Source organism: Pseudorasbora parva, chromosome 21 (genome assembly GCF_024679245.1).
Source record: "Pseudorasbora parva isolate DD20220531a chromosome 21, ASM2467924v1, whole genome shotgun sequence".
Taxonomy (NCBI): Eukaryota; Metazoa; Chordata; class Actinopteri; order Cypriniformes; family Gobionidae; genus Pseudorasbora; species Pseudorasbora parva.
Genome location: NC_090192.1, coordinates 13,217,966 through 13,238,435, shown reverse-complemented (window position 1 = coordinate 13,238,435; position 20,470 = coordinate 13,217,966). Strand labels below are relative to the sequence as shown.

Genomic DNA, 20,470 nt, shown 5'->3' with positions numbered 1-20,470 from the left:
AGATTGTCGTTATCGTAATTATAGTTAGAGTAGGTTTGAGTTGTCACAGTGGTGAATTCTGTTGTCACAATGGTGAATCAATAAAAGATCCTTGTTACAATGACTGTATTTACATGAACAGCATATTCCCGCCCTAGCCGAAAAACGAACTGCTTTCATACACGTACTCCACAGTACATGTGAGCTCATTTACATTATGTCCGTGGGCAATACTAAGAGGTGAGTAGTATAACAGCCGACTAAGCTCGGCATTCCAGCTGTCCGGTTGTGTTGTTCAGATATATGGCCCAAACGCTTGACATCTGCAGAACATGCGGAGCGGACACCTAGGTCTAAAAGCAGTTAATGATTAAACATCAGCTAGCAATTTCTACAAAATTTAACGATAAACTATGTTGTGTAGAAATGCATAGAATGTCTAGCCCTATCTGACCGTCACAGATGTAAGCTATAGCCTACATCCTACAACATTCATTTAAAATCTGGGATGTAAATTAATTATTTTAAGACACATATTGTTGGCATAGATGGTGACAATCTACATGGATGCTTGAAAAACAACTAAGTCGACAGCAATATTGATAAATATGATTTATTAAAGATACTGCAATGTGATAAACATGGAGACAACGTTAGCCACAATTAGCTATACCCTGTGGTCACTCACCAAGACATCTGCCCAATTCTCAACCTATTCTCCTCACACCACAACTCTATCTCTCTCCTCTGTCCATTTACCCTTCCCCTTAACTCTCCCTGACCCCTCTCTCGCCTAGGCGTCTCGTAATTATACGGCAATAGCCCATTGTAAGAGTTGACATTTATCCCAACTGCAACCTCTTCGCTGTCTGATACCATTAAGAAGAGACGATGTTTACCGGCCGTTGCGTCACTTCCGATCAGAGCGTTTTTCACAACGGAAGTAATTATACTCACAATTTATTTTAAAAAACTGTTTTAATACACATTAGGGCTGCACGTTTTCAAGTTTTTCATTAACCGTTAACCGAGGCCCTTAGCGGTTAATACTCGGTTAACCATAGTGTGCGTCAGGGTTATTTTTAGCTTATTAATTTGACGACCACCATCTCCATAGTGAACGCGCCTATAGAGAGAAATGCACATCATGGATTACACAATCAGAGAGTAGCCTATTTCTTTTCGTTTTAAATTGTTAAAAGACATTTCAAGTTTCTTAAGATCTATTTCATGTCTGCGAGGCGTACGTTGAGTTTCGTTAAATTAGGATGAGATGCGCTCCAGTTCACGAGCAATGCGAGTGGCCGCGAGGTGAGGGCGCCTGCATGATTAGGTTATTAGTAAAATATGCAGCCGAGAATGATTCACACAGACAGCGTTTGACTCGCGCGGCTGCTGAGCCTCTCCCGGCAGAGAGTTCAAGCATCTGTGAACCCGTCCCTTCAGCTCTGGCCATCTTGCTTTCAGTCCGCGATTAGCTTTTTTGTTTTCTTCATTACAGTTAAAGTAACGTCTGCTTTTCTCTAGTCATTCACAAGTTTCTCACTTAAAACTTTCTTTCTTCTGCTCCGTTATGCACAGCGCGCGCGGCTCGCGCTCTGCTTCTGCCCTAATGCGACTTATAGTCCAGTGCGATGTTTGTTATTTTCCTCTTCATGACAAATATTTTGACTGATGCGACTCATACTCCGGAGCAACTTATAGCCTGAAAAATGCGGTAAGCAGTGCATTGCAATACTTGCATTTTGCCCCGTCACTCTCATTTTTAAAGTGCTCCCACGCTTTCTTTGCCCGCTTAGAAAGCTGGTCATGACTTCTTCTTGTGGATATTACAAATGTCTGGCAGCGCTCTTGCGGTCTCTAGGGGTGCAAACATATATTACAACTAAATTCAAAGCACGTCATTGACGCCCGAGTAAAATGTTTCACTCGGTTACGCAATTTTTAACGGTTAATCGGTCAATCGGTTAACCATGGACACCCCTAATACACATTTATGATTCATTTCTTCACGCAAGTCGAGTTCTTATACTATTTATCTACAGGTTCATTCACAGTGATCTTCACCTTGAAAGATGGGCTTTAAGGTTTCGTTTGTAAACCCGGTCCCCTGAGAGTATTAGGGGACATTAATACTCGCCACACCATGGTGACCAATGCATGACCCTAAACTGTGAAGTTAACAAACAAAATTGTATTGACAGAGCACAGAAGAACTTGATGTGCCTACACCCAGTGTTCGATAAAAACATGAACACAATAAAGTGAAGTAAAATCAAGGCTTCTGAGTCACATGGGGCAGTTCTTCATGAGCTGCACCTGTGTGTCCTTACAGGCTAATCTACAAACCCACTGCAACAATTTCTTCTTTATAAAGGCTCTGTGCTCATACAAAATGAGCGATACCTTTGCCCAATTTATTTGGGGGAATTTTATGAAACTTGTCTTCAGCCCCATTAATTTAATCATTATAATATTGCTAAAAATATTATTGTCATCTATTTTGATTGTAATATGGTTTACTTACTGAAAATATGTTGTGTATTGCCTGCTTTTTGTAGTGATGTAACTGTACATTTACTCTGTATTTACCCACCCTTTGTGGTCCTTCCATGCTTTTTTCATTTACTATTTTATTTTTATGCATCTACGCGATGATTATGCAATATATTGGATAGGGAGATAGTAAGAGCTCTTGTGACATTAAACACGGCAGTAGATTTTGCTAAGCATGTATTAAATCAAGATATCAGCATTTATTTGTTCCTTAAATTTAAAGAAACATGTTAAAGGGGAAATGTCAGATTTTTGCTTACTAGATGATTTATATACATGAAATTTGGCACTGTGAAGTCAAATTAATCCATAAACAACAGTTTTTAACTCTTTCCCTTTAGAATTTTTTATTTTTTTAAGGTGTCAGCCACCGGCTTCTCCTTTTTTGCGTTTTGTGTCATTTTGGTAATTTTCTCTTGTCTTCAATTTTCACATTTTTGTTGTTGTATGAATAACAGAGCCTACACCCTTACGAAACAAAAATATATTGCAGTATATTGGAAAATTTCATGCAATACATTAGGCAATATATTCACATATATGGGAATTAATATTTATATTTTTCAATATATTGCAATATATTAAAAGCGGCAATCATTTGTATATTTTGCAATATATTACATGAATATATAATATATTTTATAATACCATCAATATATTATTCCATATATTTACAATATATTAAAATATATTTCAAGTAATGTATTGGAAAATATATTTTCCTTTCGTAAGGGCAGACTTAACAAAGGTTAATAAATGCAGTAAAATATATATTGGTCACAGTTTGTTCATGTTAACTAATGTTAACAAATAAACCTTATTGTAAGGTGTTACCAACATTATCATTGATGAATAAAGTCTACTCAAACAAAATCCTTAATTTCATCAAATCTAACTAACTAACTGACTGACCGACCGACCGACCGACCGACCAACCAACCAACCACCCACCCACCCAACCAAACAACCAACCAACCACCCAACACACCAACCACTCACCCAACCAACCAACCAACCAACTAACCAACCAACCAACCAACCAAATATTCATACACTGCTCATTAACATTGTGACAGACCAGTTTACATTGTATAATTCTGTGCTACTGCATTTTTAATTGATGTTGTTGCTATTGTAAAAGATCACAAAGTGACCAGACAGCAATCATTCTATCTGCCAAATGTTTACCAGAGCTCAGCTTCATGGAAATAAACAGAAAAGCCGTGGTACTACAAACCAACAGCTCCGAGACTCCAGGGGTCTCTGGCAGAGTGAACACAACCTTAATACTAGTTATCACATGGAATCGTGCCACAACAAATGCTTAGCATTAATTCAAGAGAACATAACCTGTCATTTGTAGGTAAGATTTATTTATTTATTTCCCCCACAAAAGCAGGATTTCCTGTGTTGCAATCACTTACCATAGTCACTGTCATAGAAGATGATGAACTTCTGCCAGCGCAGCTCACCAACCAGCGTCAACATGACATCACTTAGACGGACAGGAGGTCGTGCTGCGAGGGTGTATCGCTCTCCATCGGGACTTGGATTGAGTTGGCATGCGGTACGGGGTGATCCTTCAGCGTTTCGCTGGACATAGAGGTGTGGTATGTGCATGGCATCAGTCAGGGACTGTAGAGCACTGGCCGAGGCACAGCCTGTAGAAGTGACCAAAGCCAGGATCCCTTGTGTCATCAGTTCACATGCTGCAAAACGACAGAAAAAAAGAGATAAGTTTGGGCACTTTAGGAAGAACCAACGAGTTTGAGCAGAAACAATGGACATCAACACACTCACATGGTCCATGGAATGTTGAAATACAGCCTGACTGTTACACAGTTAGAAGAAAATGTTCTATATAAAACCTTAAAAGGTTCTATTGGCGCTACGTATTTGGACCCCTAAAAGGTTCTATATTGAACCCTGTGACAAACGAAAGGGTTCTTTCTTGACATTATAGAACCTTTTTAGCTTAAAAGGTTCTTTGGAGTTGACTTTGGAGTTAATTATTAGAATCTTTTAGCATAAAAAAAAATATCTAAAAATCTACAACCTATAAAGAACCTTTTAGGGCTTCCAACTGCGTAGCGCCGATATAACCTTTTAAGGTCCCATATAGAACTTTTTCTTCTAAGAGTGTAGAATATAGTGTATAATAAACACGTGTGTAATTCCTGTATAGTGCATAGCTTCCCTTATTGTTTTTCAATGACTGACAAAAAACTCAACATGCGTTCAGCAAAGAGAAGTTAGCATAAAATATCCCCCACCATTTGTATATAAAAGAGGATAAGAATAGGCAGACTGCAATATTTTTGAAGAGGTTATTCATTTTTGATGACTCTTTAAGCTGTGTGAAGCGAGTAAAAGGCATATTCCGTGGTTGAGACAAAATGGCTCTGAATCTAGGAGCTTCAGTAATAATTTGGTTATGTTTTTGGCAGCTTCAGCAAAGTCGGATAACGTTTTGCGCCTGGCTAAAAGCATTTTAAATGCAGAATTATCATTTGCAAGATTGAAAACATTTTGTAGGAGACAAGGAGGGCAGAAAAAAAGACAAAGAAAAACAGGCTTGAATCATAGAAGAAATCCAAACCATATTTAGAGACCACAATAATAACACCCTAACACTGTAGGGCAAATATCACTCACATTATTATATTCATTCACAGACATCAAAAGATTGTTTCATATTTTAAGTCTTGAACGTTTGGTTTTTATAAGCCATTACTGTGGTGATGTTTATTGAATGTACACTTTCAATAAGAGTGGGAAACATCCCACCCTTAATTCTGTGTTTGTTCAGTTATGTCTAGTCAATATTCACTGAAACTTTGAAAAAAGCTAAGAAGTTAATATATTCAACTGTACATTGTGATACACTGGTGTCCAAAGGTTACATCACAGACATTCATTACTTCTCTGCAGGTAGGGCAGATCTGAAGTTTCAATATGTGTACTAAGGATGGATGAGTTAATCGAGTATTTAAGAAAATAAAATTAAAATAAAGTCGCAAGTACAACTGGGTGGTAGGTTGATCATTGCAAGGGTGGAGTTCTGTCTCATAATTTTACATTTACATTTAATCATTTAGCAGACGCTTTTATCCAAAGCGACTTACAAAAAAGGGGAGAGTAATAGAAGCAACGAAACAGACAAGGCCAACAACCTGTAAGAGCTGTAAGCAATCTCAATTAATTAGCACAGTACACAATTTTTTTTTTTTTTTTTAATAGACATCTACAACAAAAACTCACCTACGCAAAATGCCGAACACTGGATTTTGATAGCTATGACAACAACCCAATTTTCGTGAAAATTTTCCATTTGATTCCACCAAAAATAAAAATAAAATAATAATAATCAAATGCGAAGAAGTTTAAATTAATTATTTAAAACCTTGACATTGCTACACAATTATTATATAGGCTACATTGATTCCTATTATCACTGAATTTACAGCAAAGATAGCAATGTCATGATCTGAACTGTTAGTGTAATAGAAAATCATCATACCATGATGATTTTGGCCATAACAAGCAGCCCCTAGGCATAATTTTCTTTGTGCAGATTATGAAAACCCATTTTTTAATTTTGCAATAATCTTAAAGCCACTTAATTCAGCCAGTAATTAATTTTTAGATTAAAATCTAGAACAGTACATCATACAAGAATGAAAGAGGTCTTCTTTTTTTTTTAGCATAAAAGGACACTGCTTCAGTAAGGTTTCAATGCTTAATCGACAATATACAGGGACAAACTCATCGTCTGCTTTTGTATTAATCAAGGCCAGTTGAGTTTTAATTTGACTTGGTCTTAATTAAAATCCTTGGTTTGGAGTAAAGTGAACTTTGTGTATCCTCAGGGTCATAAAAGGTGACCTGTTTATCGACCCTAAAAAACGGCTATAGAGCTATAAAGACAAATAGCTAACACAATTCTATTTGTTTTAGAAATGAGATCAACGTGTTTTAATGGGATGCCACCCAAGTCTGTAAGTATATTATAATATAATACATATGTATCCCGTGATAATTATTTACAAAGCTCCCCCCTACTTGAGCGAGCTCTTAATGCATTATTAGTCCTTCACATCTATTGCAATTTTAACATTTTGGCCTGTTGATAATACCTAGAATATCAAATCAACTGCAGGTGGTTAATCCTTTTCCTATTTAACACCTAAACTCTGGAATGGACTTTTCTAACATTGTTCGGGAAGCAGACACACTCAGTGTGTCAGTTTAAATCTATAAAACACATCTCTTTATCCTGGCATACACATAACATATTATCAATTTCTATAATTCAAATCATGTAAAATGATTGTTATGCTGCATAAATTAGGACAGCCAGAACTGATAACACTTCCTATAACACTCATTGGTAACACTTTACAATACGGGTGCACTAATATTAATATTAACTCATTAATTTACATTATTAGTTAATATAGTTAATATATTATTAAGGAATTAATAGATTATGACACATTAAACTAATAACAATTTAATGATTACTTAATTTATTAATCATATACACTCACCTAAAGGATTATTAGGAACGCCATAAGTTTGACCCCCTTTTGCCTTTAGAACTGCCTTAATTCTACTTTGATTCCATTGATTCAACAATGTGCTGAAAGCATTCTTTAGAAATGTTGGCCTATATTGATAGGATAGCATCTTGCAGTTGATGGAGATTTGTGGGATGCACATCCAGGGCACGAAGCTCCCGTTCCACCACATCCCAAAGATGCTCTATTGGGTTGAGATCTGGTTACTGTGGGGGCCATGTCAGTACAGTGAAGTCATTGTCATGTTCAAGAAACCAATTTAAAATGATTTGAGCATGGCGCATTATTCTGCTGGAAGTAGCCATTAGAGGATGGGTGCATGGTGATCATAAAAGGATGGACATGGTCAGAAACAGTGCTCAGGTAGGCCGTGGCATTTAAACGATGCCCAACTGGCATTAAGGGGCCTAAAGTGTGCCAAGAAAACATCCCCCACACCATTACACCACCACTACCAGACTGCACAGTGGTAACAAGGCATGATGGATCCATGTTCTCATTCTCTTTACACCAAATTCTGACTCTACCATTTAAATGTCTCAACAGAAATCGAGACTCATCAGACCAGGCAGCATTTTTCCAGTCTTCAACTGTCCAATTTTGGTGAGCTTGTGCAAATTGTAGCCTCTTTTTCCTATTTGTAGTGGAATTGATTGAATGAGTGGTACCCGGTGGGGTCTTCTGCATTTGTAGCCCATCCGCCTCAAGGTTGTGCGTGTTGTGGCAACACAAATGCTTTGCTGCCTACCTTGGTTGTAACGAGTGGTTATTTCAGTCAAAGTTGCTATTCCATCAGTTTGAATCAGTCGTCCCATTCTACTCTAACCTCTAGCATCAACAAGGCATTTTTTTTGCCCACAGGACTGCCGCATACTGGATGTTTTTCCCTTTTCACACCATTCTTTGTAAACCCTAGAAATAGTTGTGCGTGAAACTCCCAGTAACTGAGCAGACTGTCCAATACTCAGACTAACCGGTCTGGCACCAACAACCATGCCATGCTCAAAATTGGTTAAATCACCTGTCTTTATCATTCTGACAATCATTTTGGAGATCAGTATATTTTCTTGACCAGGGCCACTGCCCTAAATGCATTGAAGCAACTGCCATCTGATTGGTTGATTAGATAATTGGATTAATGAGGAATTGAACAGGTGTTCCTAATAATCTTTTAGGTGAGTGTAGAATATTAATTATTTGCTGATGCAGTAATCATTAATAAATGGGTTAGTTCACCATTTGTAATACATCAACTCATGATTATCTGTGCATTAGTTAAGCATGAATTAATGCATATTAGTGCACATGTATTGTAAAGTGTTACCCACTCATTACATCATAAGAACAATGAACAACAGGTCTCTTTGTATATCCAAAAGTTTAACGTAGTCTGCAGGATCCAGTTTGTATAAAAACGGTGTTATGCACGCCACACAAGTAGTTGGAAACTTTGTAAAGAAAGACAATGAAAGCAATGCTGTGTATGCCCCCAAAACGAATAACTAATGATTTTTACAACGAAAAAAAAAAAAAAAAAAAAAAAAAAAAAAATATATATATATATATATATATATATATATATATATATATATATATATATATATATATATATATATATATATATATATATATATATATATATATATAGTTGCATTAATTTTTAGTTATCAATGTGAAGCTTCTTTGAGAAAAAAAATTTAAAAATCTGCATTGTGGACCAAAAAAAAACAATATAAAAAAGGTGACAAAATATAATCTCATATAATCGTGCATGTATCATGTGCACAATCTCTCGAAAGAGTAGAGAAGTCATTATGTCTGACATGTCTCAGACTGTTGGTCCTAAAGGCAGTGTGATTCTTGAGGCTAAGACCCAGCTATCAGCTCATACTCTAATTAGAGTCTAATCAGTCGTCTAGACTGCCCTTTAATGTATTACTGCTCTAGGTCCAATGGCGCTGGTGGTGTATTTTTCCCCTTCTCTTTAAAAACGAGTGACTCCGAAACATTTAGCTTCATAGTGTTGCGTTTTCTTTAACTCTGGCTTTGTTATCAGATATAAACTGTGAACTTCACAATTATTGAATCCAATTGATTTGAATTCAGTTAAATCTATTGGCCAAGTATGCAAATAGTATATTTGTAATCTGAAATTTGGCCAATTTTTTCAACCAGTCTGCAAAACCTTCCAGAAGCTAGAACTCTAACAAGCTGTATGTGGGTCATGACGGGTCTTGTTTCTTGACACGGGACAATTGCAGATCCTGAAGTGAGCCAGACCGAATATTTTGTTCTGCCGTCCTAACTATTCAATGAAGTTTGTGCCTGTTCCTTCGGGTGGCAGAGCTGTACCAACGAGTAAATGATGAACACAGGACTGATTTAATCATAGCCCTGTAGAAATTGTACAAAGTTTCCCTTGAGAGTTTATACTTCCTTAATTGGTGGAGGAAGTTCATTCTGAGCTGTGCTTTTTGGATGATAAGGACACTGTTCCTCTCCCACTTCAGATTACTGCAGATGGTAGTGCCAAAAACAGTGTTGGTCAATGTAAAAACATTAATTATGAGTGGCGACAAACAGATTTTTTTTTTTTTTTTTTTCCAACAACCTTCTCCACAGTTTATTGCATCTACACCACAAGGAGAGCAGGTCCACCTACTGCTTCTATATGACTCATCTCCATCCCAAACAAGTGTAAGGACTGTAGTGTCATCAGCAAATTTTAAGAACTCGACAGTATATAAAGAAAAGAAAAAGTTTTTAGTTTAAAATGAAGACTATCAGGGATGATTGTATTAAAAGCTGTGCTAAAATCCACAACGAGAATGCATGCATAAAAGCCCCGACAGCTGAGGTGGTCCAAAATAAAATGCAAATCTTCCACAGACCTATTTGACCTTTATACAAATGAATGGATCCAGCAGTGAGGCTGAAATGACCTTACCTTACCAACTTCCTATACCAGCCCCTAAAACATTTAATAACTACTAAGGTTAAGGCCACTACACTGTAAAAAGGAAAATGAAAAATTACATATTGGTTCAATAAATACAATCCAAATAATTATCCCCATGTAAAAAGATGCATTGTACTAATTAAAGCTTAAGGTATTTACTTGAAATTTAATTTTTTTATTCACCAAACATATTTAATTGTGCTTAGTCAATCTATCATGTCGAAGTGAAAAATATGTGTTGGCTGAACAAGTCCTACCTCCAAAAAATCGATGGTGTGAGAATTTAGAATGCGGATGTGCAGGAGAGCGAGCAGAACCGTACCAGCCTGTGCTGAAAACCGAAACAAACTTTTATGGTACGCAGCGAAAAACTCGTTGCGTAACCTCAGAGTTTGTTACAGTATGTTGACGGTTTTAGACGACGTTTACTCTTAGCTGGTCAAATGGCCAAAGACAACTTGTTAAACAAACAAAAGAAGATGAAGCGTTTGTTTGATCGATGCACAGAGACTCGTGTGTTTTGTTCAGGTGATCAGGTGTTGGCCCTGTTACCTCTTCCTGCTTCTCCTTTCTGTGCCAAGTTTTCAGGTCCGTATACGGTGGTACGTCAAGTTTGTGACCAGAATTACTTGATCTCGACACCTGAACGGAGAAGACGCACACAATTGTGCCATGTTAATTTGTTAAAACCCTTTCATTCTCGTTCGCTAGTGTCAGAGAAGGCTCCTGTAGCGGTGGCGGCAGCTTCATCTGTGGAGGTTGTTGAGGATATTAAAGTACCTGAGGATTGCATCCTGCAGCCCCGGCTTAAAAACTCTGAAACGCTAAATAACTTGGAGGGTTTTGTGCGGCATTTGTCCTTACACGAGAGAGCTGAGTTACTGTCTTTGATTTCGGATTTTTCTACGTTGTTTTCAGATTCACCTTCACGCACACATTTGATAGAGCACGATATAGATGTTGGTGATGCAAAACCAATACGCCAGCGGTTTTATCGTGTCTCCTTGGGCAAACAACAGCATATTGAGTCTGAAATTAAGTATATGGTTGAAAATGGCATAACCAAACCTTCATTTTCAAGTTGGGCATCACCTTGTTTACTGGTGGAGAATGTACTGGCTGATGCCTTATCTCGTGCCCCGTGTGAGTTTTTGCAGCTAATTTGTTTGTTCTTTTTTCTGTCTTCTCTTATTGTGACCGTGGCTTTTCCTGGGCATCGGGAGTTGCTGGTTCGAGTTGCAGAGGGGGATCAGATTAAGAAAGACCATACTGGGTTTGTTGTGGGTTAATGATTTTGGGTTAAGTGGTTATGTTTTTCATAATTTGTATTAATTAATTTAATAATTAAATAATAATTTTCTCATGTTTTAGAGGTCCTTGGTAAGGATCCTCTCTCTTAAGAGGGGAGGTGTTATGGGTATGGGTGTGTTTTTGTGTGGTTCTGTCTTCTCTTGTAGGTGGCCGCAGAGATGGGGGACACCTGACTCCAATTAGGAGGCAGCGATATATGTCGTGGTTTCATGCAATGGAGGGAGGACGGAGAGTTGACATCATCTCCGGCTGGCCTCCGCTTGCCTCGCTTCTAGATTGTATTGTTGTCAGCATTTGGAATTTTGTAAACCCCTAGATTGTTTAATAAATTTAGTTTTTTATATTAAATCCATGTTGTGGTGATCCCATCTTTGTTGCGGTCTCGAGCGGGCCGTAACAAATTGGGTACCATATGCACGGCAAAACTCATTTTGGCTTATACATTCCACAACATTGCACATTCAATCAGTAATGTTCCTTATTTAAAATAAGGTATTCCACCAAATATCCTGTGTAGGTATTGATATTTGATATGGAATTGATTTATGTTCATAAAGTGATGTGATAAAATGTCAGCCATGTTGTCTTTTTTGTGTATTTTGCTTTATGAAGTTATGGGGGGTTTGGGGACAGTTAGAAAATAAGCTACTACAATTTTAAATATTTCAGTGGACCACTGTTTGGTAAACTATTGGTAAACCATTTTTTTTTTTTTTTTTCCATTGGCTCAACATATTTCTGATTGATCCCATGTTAACAGACTGTTGCCACAATTGATACAAATCAATTCACAGAAATTAAATTAGGCCATCTAAAAATGTTTTTTTTTTTTTTTTTCTTTACAGTGTAGTCTGATAAATATCTGAGTAAAAAATGGTAGCCATCTGGTCAGCGCAACATTTTAAGCAAGAGGGGGACACCTGATCATGGTCAGAGTCCTTCCTGATGTTTTGTCCTTTGAAAAGCCTTCTAACTTTCTCGTAGATTGTAAAAGCTGGAAGGGAGGTGGAAGAGGTAGATGGAGGTATGAAGGGAGAAATGGATGATTGGGATTCAAAAATGTAGGTGTATATGCAGGCAGTAGGAGAGATGCAATGGTATATAAATGATATACATATATCATTGTGTAAACGTATACAATGCAGCTTTAAACACACTCCAATCTGTAGAATCACAATAAAACAACATACTAAAAACAAAGATAAAGAGAGCACACTACCGAATTTACCATCCGTGTTGCCATTATTAAACCAAGAAATCTGTTTTAATTGTTAAACGAAAATAAAACATTGAGATTCTTTGTTCTTTAAAAAACAATTTAAAACCCATTTTACTTCCAAAAGCTAATTCTTAGTGAACTAGTTTATTCAATAATGAAAAAGGTAGGGCAAGACTTGATATTATCCATTTAGAATTCATTGGACCATGAAAAATGGGCATTCTAAAGCAGAAAGGAGGCAGTCAGTTGGAAAAAATGGGCTGACAAATAAGAGGGATTTGCGGCATAAAATGAAAAGTAATTTTAGGAGAAAAGTTATTACATTGTGATGAAAGATTAGAGAGACAAACTTTTTTTTTCTCTTCTTTAGGATACATGCACTGATGTATTGAACACAATACGATCAGGTAAGGTGTATTAAGGAAGTAAATAGGGTAAATCTGGATTTCATGTTCAGTCATTTTTGAAAAGTGTCTAGAAGAGACAAACTTTTGTTTTTGTAAAACTCAAACCTCTCTAACAGCACGGAGAAAAAAAGAAAGAAAAATGTAATACAGTGCCGATCAATAGATGGATGTTTCTCAGAGTAACTCGGTTCTTAGTGAAGAGATATTGAAATGTCATTTTGAGGCACTGGCTAGAGAAGAAATCATGGCAGATAATCAACTTGCAGAGACTATTGACGTGACAAACACAAAACAACACTGAGAGCTCATTAAGTGCAAGGCTGAAATGCCACTAAAAATATAACTTTAAAAAATGAACTCAACTTGATGTAATATTCATGATTTGTTAAAAAAAAAAAAAAAAAAAAAAAATATATATATATATATATATATATATATATATATATATATATATATATATATATATATATATATATATATATATATGATTACAGAAATGGTGTTACAATGCATAAAAATCTGACTGTACCTTTATTTATTTTCACACTGTTTTTTAATCTCAGACTGTAGCATTTTTCAGTATTTTTTTCAGTAGCACTCATTCAGTAGCATTTTTTAGAACATTTTTAGTTTAAATGTAGTACTTAGGCCTTAAACAAAGGCTGCTCTATGCAAGTACTAACACAAAACTGTAGCTTCAGATGGGATGCCTACAGACGACTCACATTCGACCTGCAGTCCATTCACTAGCTCTAAGATTGCACCAAAACTCAAAAGCAAAGATTTTCATATGAGTTTATGCAATTCAAGGCAGTAGGGCACCTTATTTTTTATCAGTTTGCCTAGGAACCGATTAAGTCGTATTTACAAGAACCGATTCATGGATTTGGCATAGTTTGAATTGGTGGCTAGGGTTATTTTACGGCACTTTATTTCACAGTGGTGTAGTAACATTGTACTTACTCAGAGAAGTGCTGAGTGGACTCACTTTTATATTAGGTGACCTTAACTACTATGTACTAACATTTTAATTAATAATGTGATACAGTGCACTTGTGTACATACATGTTTTTACATTGTACTTATCTTTAAAAAAAAATACCTGCATGTAATTACGTCTGTAGTTAATTTCTGTAGTTACATTTGTAATTACACAGTTGGCCTTTACACCTAACCTTACCCTTAAACTTACCCTCACCACCACACCTGTCCCTAACTCTACCCGTATCCCACCTCAATATCAGCTTTGCAATAGAATTTGAACACAGTAAGTACATTGTACTTATTTTTTTATGTAAGTACTTAGTAGTTAAGGCCACCTATATAAAGTGTGGCCTGCTGAGTAATATTAATTAGCTACATGTACATGCTATAGTGTTAGGTTTAGTGTTTGTTGTAATTATGTATAATTTACTCTTATTAGTAAGCACATGTAGTAGTGTATAACTACCTTACTTTAAATTAAACTGTTACAAGGACCTCATGGATTTAAGCAGGATGTAGCTGCTGAAACAAGTAAATACCTAGATAAAGAAACGCCATCAACTGGAGCACCACACACACCTTAAAGTTAGCTGGGGCCGCACCAGCAGAAAACACTCATGAAAACACTCGTGAACCACTTAAAATGACCCAAATTTTGCTCTCTGAGGCAAATTACCACACTTAACAGCATGAAACCTCCTAGTAAAACCAGCTCTTGCATTCAAAGTGGTCTCCATAGCCTCAGACAAAAGACCAGAATTAATCATTAAGCCCCATTCAAAACCCAAAGTTTCCACATTTACAACCAGGGATTTGCATTTGTTCATTTAGCAGACACTTGTGTGTAAAGCGACGAATAAGATAAGCAAATAATCTTAAGGAGGCAACAAAATCGCTATTGTTACAAATGTTACAAAAAAAGTTCTCGAAGAATAGAGTCTTCAGCTGTTTCTTGAATAGTGTCAGGGATTTTGCTGTCTGTAGAGAGATCATTTCACCAGCAAAGAAGAAAATAATTCTGGAGTGATTTTGTGTCTCTCTATGATGGTACTTATTTAACAACCAGTCAGAAGAGCACTGCAAAAGTCAAGTCTAGAAATGACTAGGACCTGGACGAGGTCCTTTTTGCAGCCTGAGAGAACCAAAAGGATCGATCAAAACCAAAAATTAGTTTGTACTAGGTGCAGGACACAAGTTCATTTATGTAATTGAGCATAGTAAAATAAAGCGAACTGTGTTATTTTATCCTCAAAAAATTATTCAAACCATTTTTACCAGTAAAATTGCTTAAGCAAATCTGGGATCAAAATTATTCAGACACTTTGACCTGACCATGTTTTGCTTACATGTTTTTTCTTTAATTGCTAATGTGACCTTTTGCACCACAAATTGAACAAAATTAAGCATTGCTTGGTAATTGGTTGACCTACATTGGTATTATCTAATTATGAACTTCAGCTGACAGCTGATTGGTTGATTGCAATCCATTACATACTTTTCTATGAGTTAGTTATCTGACATTATCAAGATGAATTTGTTTTGACACAATACATCTGAGTTATTGTCATATTTTATAACCATTTTTTAAACTATAGTTAATAAATTGTGATAATGTGAGACATGTTGAAGGTGTCTGAATCAATTTTGGTTTGACTGTATATATGAGGAGGAGGGATTATTTATCATGCCCTTTTCAAGTACTGGTAATGCAGTGCCTCAGAGGGTCATAATTTTATATGAGCTTCAGACAATCATTACACCTGAACACTGAGTGAACCTATGAACGAGAACTACTTCACTAACTGGAAATTTGGAAGGTTTATGTTTGGTTTTGTAAATCTGAAAACATTTGTGTATACGTAAAATATATCTAATACTTTAAAGCTGCACTATTTCACTTTTCCGTCCGCTAGAGGGCACCTATTAAAACAAAAGGCGTAGCTTGATGACGCCAAGTTTGAGCTCAGAATCTGCGGTCCTCACCTCACAGCCAGTGGAAAATAATTGGGATAGGACTCGGGCAGAAATCATGTTCATGGATGCGATTATGAATGTTACTGTAGTATGAAGCAGAGTACGACCGAGTGTTGAGAGAGCTGAGCGAGGCCGCTGGAGCGATTGTTGCGCAACACACACCTTGCAAGCGACGGGACTTTTATTATGAAGGGACACAATTATAGCCGGCGCCATTTATGCTTTTCCGGTCATGAGTGTGAGGTAACCAGCCTGGTTTCATTGCAAAAAAACATACCTGTGGCAACGTTTTTGCAAACCTCAAAATACGTACCAATAGGTACATATCGCGACAGTTTCAAAGTGAAATGTCCACTGGGTGGAGCTAAAAGCTTAGTTTTTTTTTCCGGAACAGATGTGCGTGAATCTGGTTACGTTGGTTTTTTAATGTACACCCACACTAAACCCTAAACCTACCCGATAGTGTTAACAAAAGCAAATGTGACAAAAATAAGATTATATCCATGTCATTTTAGCTTGTGTTTTGAACTCGTCTTTGAGTTCTTTAATCATGACCTGTTTTTCACGGGATTTGTTCCCGAGCTTTCAACATGGCAAGTTCAAATCTGTATCAGCTGAGATATCGAGCAAGCTTAATAGGTCAGAAAATCCGAACATATGGAGCTGGTTAAGTGACGCAAACTCCAAAATGTATTCGTTTACAAATCCTGGACTATGGTAAAAAAAAAATGAAAACGATAAAAAAAATGCTGTCTTACTGCCTCTAGTGTTCATTTCTCTTTGAAACTGTCGCAATATGTACCTATTGGTATGTATTTTGTAGTTTGCAAAAACGTTGCCACAGGTACGTTTTGTCAATGAGACCAGGTTGGAGGTAACGCAGCTCTGTTTATCATATTAGATACATTTGAGTGTGTTTAAAATTATGTTATGACGTTATTCTGTGCGTTTACTCAGCGGCTGCTGTGACACTTGTTGCACACTGCTAAGAGTAAAGCGTTTCTGATAATAAAACCGAAAACTGATGGTAACTCAGATATGACGCAATTGACAGGCGTTTCCCCTAGAGTTCCCTAGTCCTGGCTCCTTGGTTAAAATAGCAAATTTCTCAAAATTTACAAATAGTAAATATTATAAGGATATTGTCAATGTCAATTTTATTTATATAGCACCATTTCCACAACACATGGTTGATCAATGTGCTTTACATAAAACACACAACACTTGCACAGTAAAAATAAAATTACAAATTCAATTTAAAAATAAAAAGTACGACAACTATTTAAAATAAATTTAAAAGAAATAAAAACTAAACATAAAAGCATGGTAAAACACAGTACTTCCACCAGAAATAAAAGCTTTGTCAAACAGATTTTTAATCTTGACTCAAAAGTGATCACAGAGGGAGCTAATCGAATAGAAGAGGGCAACTCGTTCCAAAGTCTTGGGGCGATAGATGAAAACGCACGATCGCCCCTGGACTTCAGCCTCGTTTTTGGTGTAAGCAATAGTCTCTGGTTTGATGATCTTGTTTCACTGCGTTCAATTAAAAGTTCAGATATACGAAGGGCCCATACCATGTAGTGACTTAAAAAAGATTAATACAATTTTAAAATCAACTCTATAGCGTACAGGCAGCCAATGTAAAGACTGTAAAACTGGAGTGATATGATCCCGCGTTCTGAACCAGCTGTAAACTAGAGAGAGCTGTTTGACTAATCCCAGCGTACAGAGAGTTACAATAATCTAATCTGGAGGTAATGAAAGCATGGATCACTTTTTCAAGGTTTTTAAAAGATAGGAAAGGTTTTATTTTAGCAAGAAGCGCAGTTGGAAAAAGGAAGATTTAACCACAGTATTAATCTGCCTATCATGTTGCTTAACATATGCTGATAACACACCCATATTTGGATTTGTAGAAGTCACAGAAACAGAGGGTTTAAAAACAATCAATTCTGTTTTGCTCTCAATGAAATTTAAAAAGTTTAGAGACAACCATTTCTTTACATCACTCAAACAAAGCAATAGTGCATTATGTCCATCCAGTGTATTCCGTTTTAAAGGCAGATAAACTTGTGTATCGTCCGCATAGCAATGGAATGATAGCTTATACGTTGTGAAATTAGAGCCAAGAGGGAGCATATAGAGAGAGAAAAGAAAGGGAGCTAAAATTGATCCTTGAAAAACTCCACTGGTTATCGCAGCTTTACTTGAGGTATGATCGCCTAATATTGTAATATTGAGGTATCTCTTAATATTGAGGTATCTCTTAATATTGAGGTAAAATCTCCTTATATTGTAAGAACTCAACTGAACAAAATATATAACACTGGCCTGGTGATTTTTGAATATGTTACTGCAAAAATCCTACATAGTGCACCTTTAAGGAAGAAATCTACACAAAGTTAAGGCCGCAGGTAACAGTTTTCTTTGATGTACTGAGGTATGTTTCACCACTAACACCTCTCGTTTTTAAGAGGAGTCATTCGTTCAAAAAACAGAACCATAAACTAATTTATTTGATGAAGTTTATAGTTTGGCTCTTTGAAATGATGCATTGAGAATCCATATCAGTCTGTGTGCTTAAGCTCGGCAAACTCATTAAAGACATCTGTTCAGTGGACTTGGAAAATGCTCCATCAATACGGCAGCAGTCGTTTGAAAAATGAAGAACAATTTGAAGAGCTAAACGGTCCAAGGAGAATGACATATGCTTGCCGTTTGTGCTTGAAGTGGCAAAAAAGAGAGTGTGAAGAATTTTATAGTTCAGTCATATCGTGTACATAGACTGAGCACAGGAAGAATTATGTATTGTAAGGAGTAAAAAGATGATTCTTTATGCCTTCGCATTAGAGATGGATGAGTTCCTCTAAAGCTTTAGACACGCTTTTTTATTTTTAAATACAGTAATAGGCCTTTACATTGGAGAAGAAGAGAAGGATTTAAAAGGTTGTAAGTTACCTAAAGAGAATTCCAGATACAGACCAGGTGGTTTTGAAGTGGGGGATTTAGTCAACATGAGTTTAGTTATTATTTACAATTTGAATTACAATACAATTTAAAGTCAGTTCTGGGCTTAGCAGTGTGGCACTGTGGGAAAAAGTGTTAATTCATAGGTAGCAGGATATCAGGAACTAGCCCTTTTCCAGCAGCATGAACCAGGTGCTAGTTCAGAGTCAGAGCTATTGGCGGTTCAGAGTTAGTTCAACTGACGAGCCTTTTAAGAACCGGCTTGCCTTCCCATGGGCTAGAGAGCCAATGCAGAGCCAGGTCTTACGTCACTGTATATGTCTCATCTTTCCCAGCAACGTTAGCGTAGCAATGGAAAATGGTAAATGGACTGCATTTATATAGCGCTTTTTAACAGACCCTATGGCCATCCAAAGTGCTTTACATTTTTGCTTCACATTCACCCATTCATACACCGACGGTGATGTCAGCCATGTAAGGCACCATCCAGCTCGTCAGGAGCAGCTGGGGTTAGGTGTCTTGCTCAAGGACACCTCTACACTTGGTCAGGTGGAACCGGGGATCGAACCACCAACCTTTCGGTTTGTAGACAATCTACATGAACCACTGAGCCACTGCCGCCCCAAACACACCAGGCTTGTTCAAGATGCCCAGACCGATCGGCATATGACATCATAGCATAAGGAGTCGAATGCTCTCCAAACCCTCTTCTGGCACTTTGATTTCACGCGTTAATCGGCCTGCGCAGGGCCAGTGCATCGCGAACAAGCCTTCCATCAACAACGGCAGAGGTTGCTTTGCTATTGATGCACGTGGCTTTGTGAACCTACATAGCCATCCAAACATGCCAAATCTAACGCGTTTGTCCAGCTCACTCTAATTTATATAGACAGATATTACAATTGAGCTTCTATTAGCTCAATTAGCTGCCATTTTAAAAATGTTGTCTAGTTGGTCACAGCAACCCCAGCCCTGAAGCAAGCGGTTCTTACTTCCAGACAAGTAATGTTTTGGTGCTATTTAAGAACCACTTTTCCTGGTTTAGAGCTGGTGCTTTATGTGTTGAAAGACAAAGGACTGATTTGAAACTAGTCTCTGGCTCTGAACCAGCATTCAAACTACCTTGGTGGAAAATGGGTATTTCTTAGTCTTTAAATGCAAGCACCACACCCTACTCAAAGAAGGGCATGTTCAGGAAAACACCGCTTTATCTCTGCATTGGTGAGAGACCTACTACTAAACACTCTCAATGCTGGGTTAAAAACAATCCAAGATGGGTTGGAAATTGAGAAACCCAGAAATTGGGTTGTTTGAACCCTAGTAAATGGACCCATTCAAACAACACAATTTCTGGATTTTTCCATTTTAAACTTAACTTGAGTTGTTTTTAACCCAGCATTTTTTAGAGTGAAGGAATCTGCACATTTGTTTCTGTATTACATATGTTTTCCTAAAACATAACAATTCCACATTCTTAAGATTATACCACACTTAAAAACTAAGGCAACTTTTGTTTGTCCTTTATTAAATA

At 37.0% G+C, this 20,470-nt stretch overlaps 1 protein-coding gene across 1 annotated transcript in view; it reads right to left on the bottom strand.

Annotated features, from left to right (window-relative positions):
- Window positions 1–20,470, bottom strand: part of grid1b (glutamate receptor, ionotropic, delta 1b) — a 741,339-nt gene that overhangs the window by 340,438 nt on the left and 380,431 nt on the right. Inside the window, 1 exon segment of the mRNA XM_067429947.1 lies at window positions 3,960–4,244. Coding sequence (XP_067286048.1) covers window positions 3,960–4,244 — 285 coding nt within the window.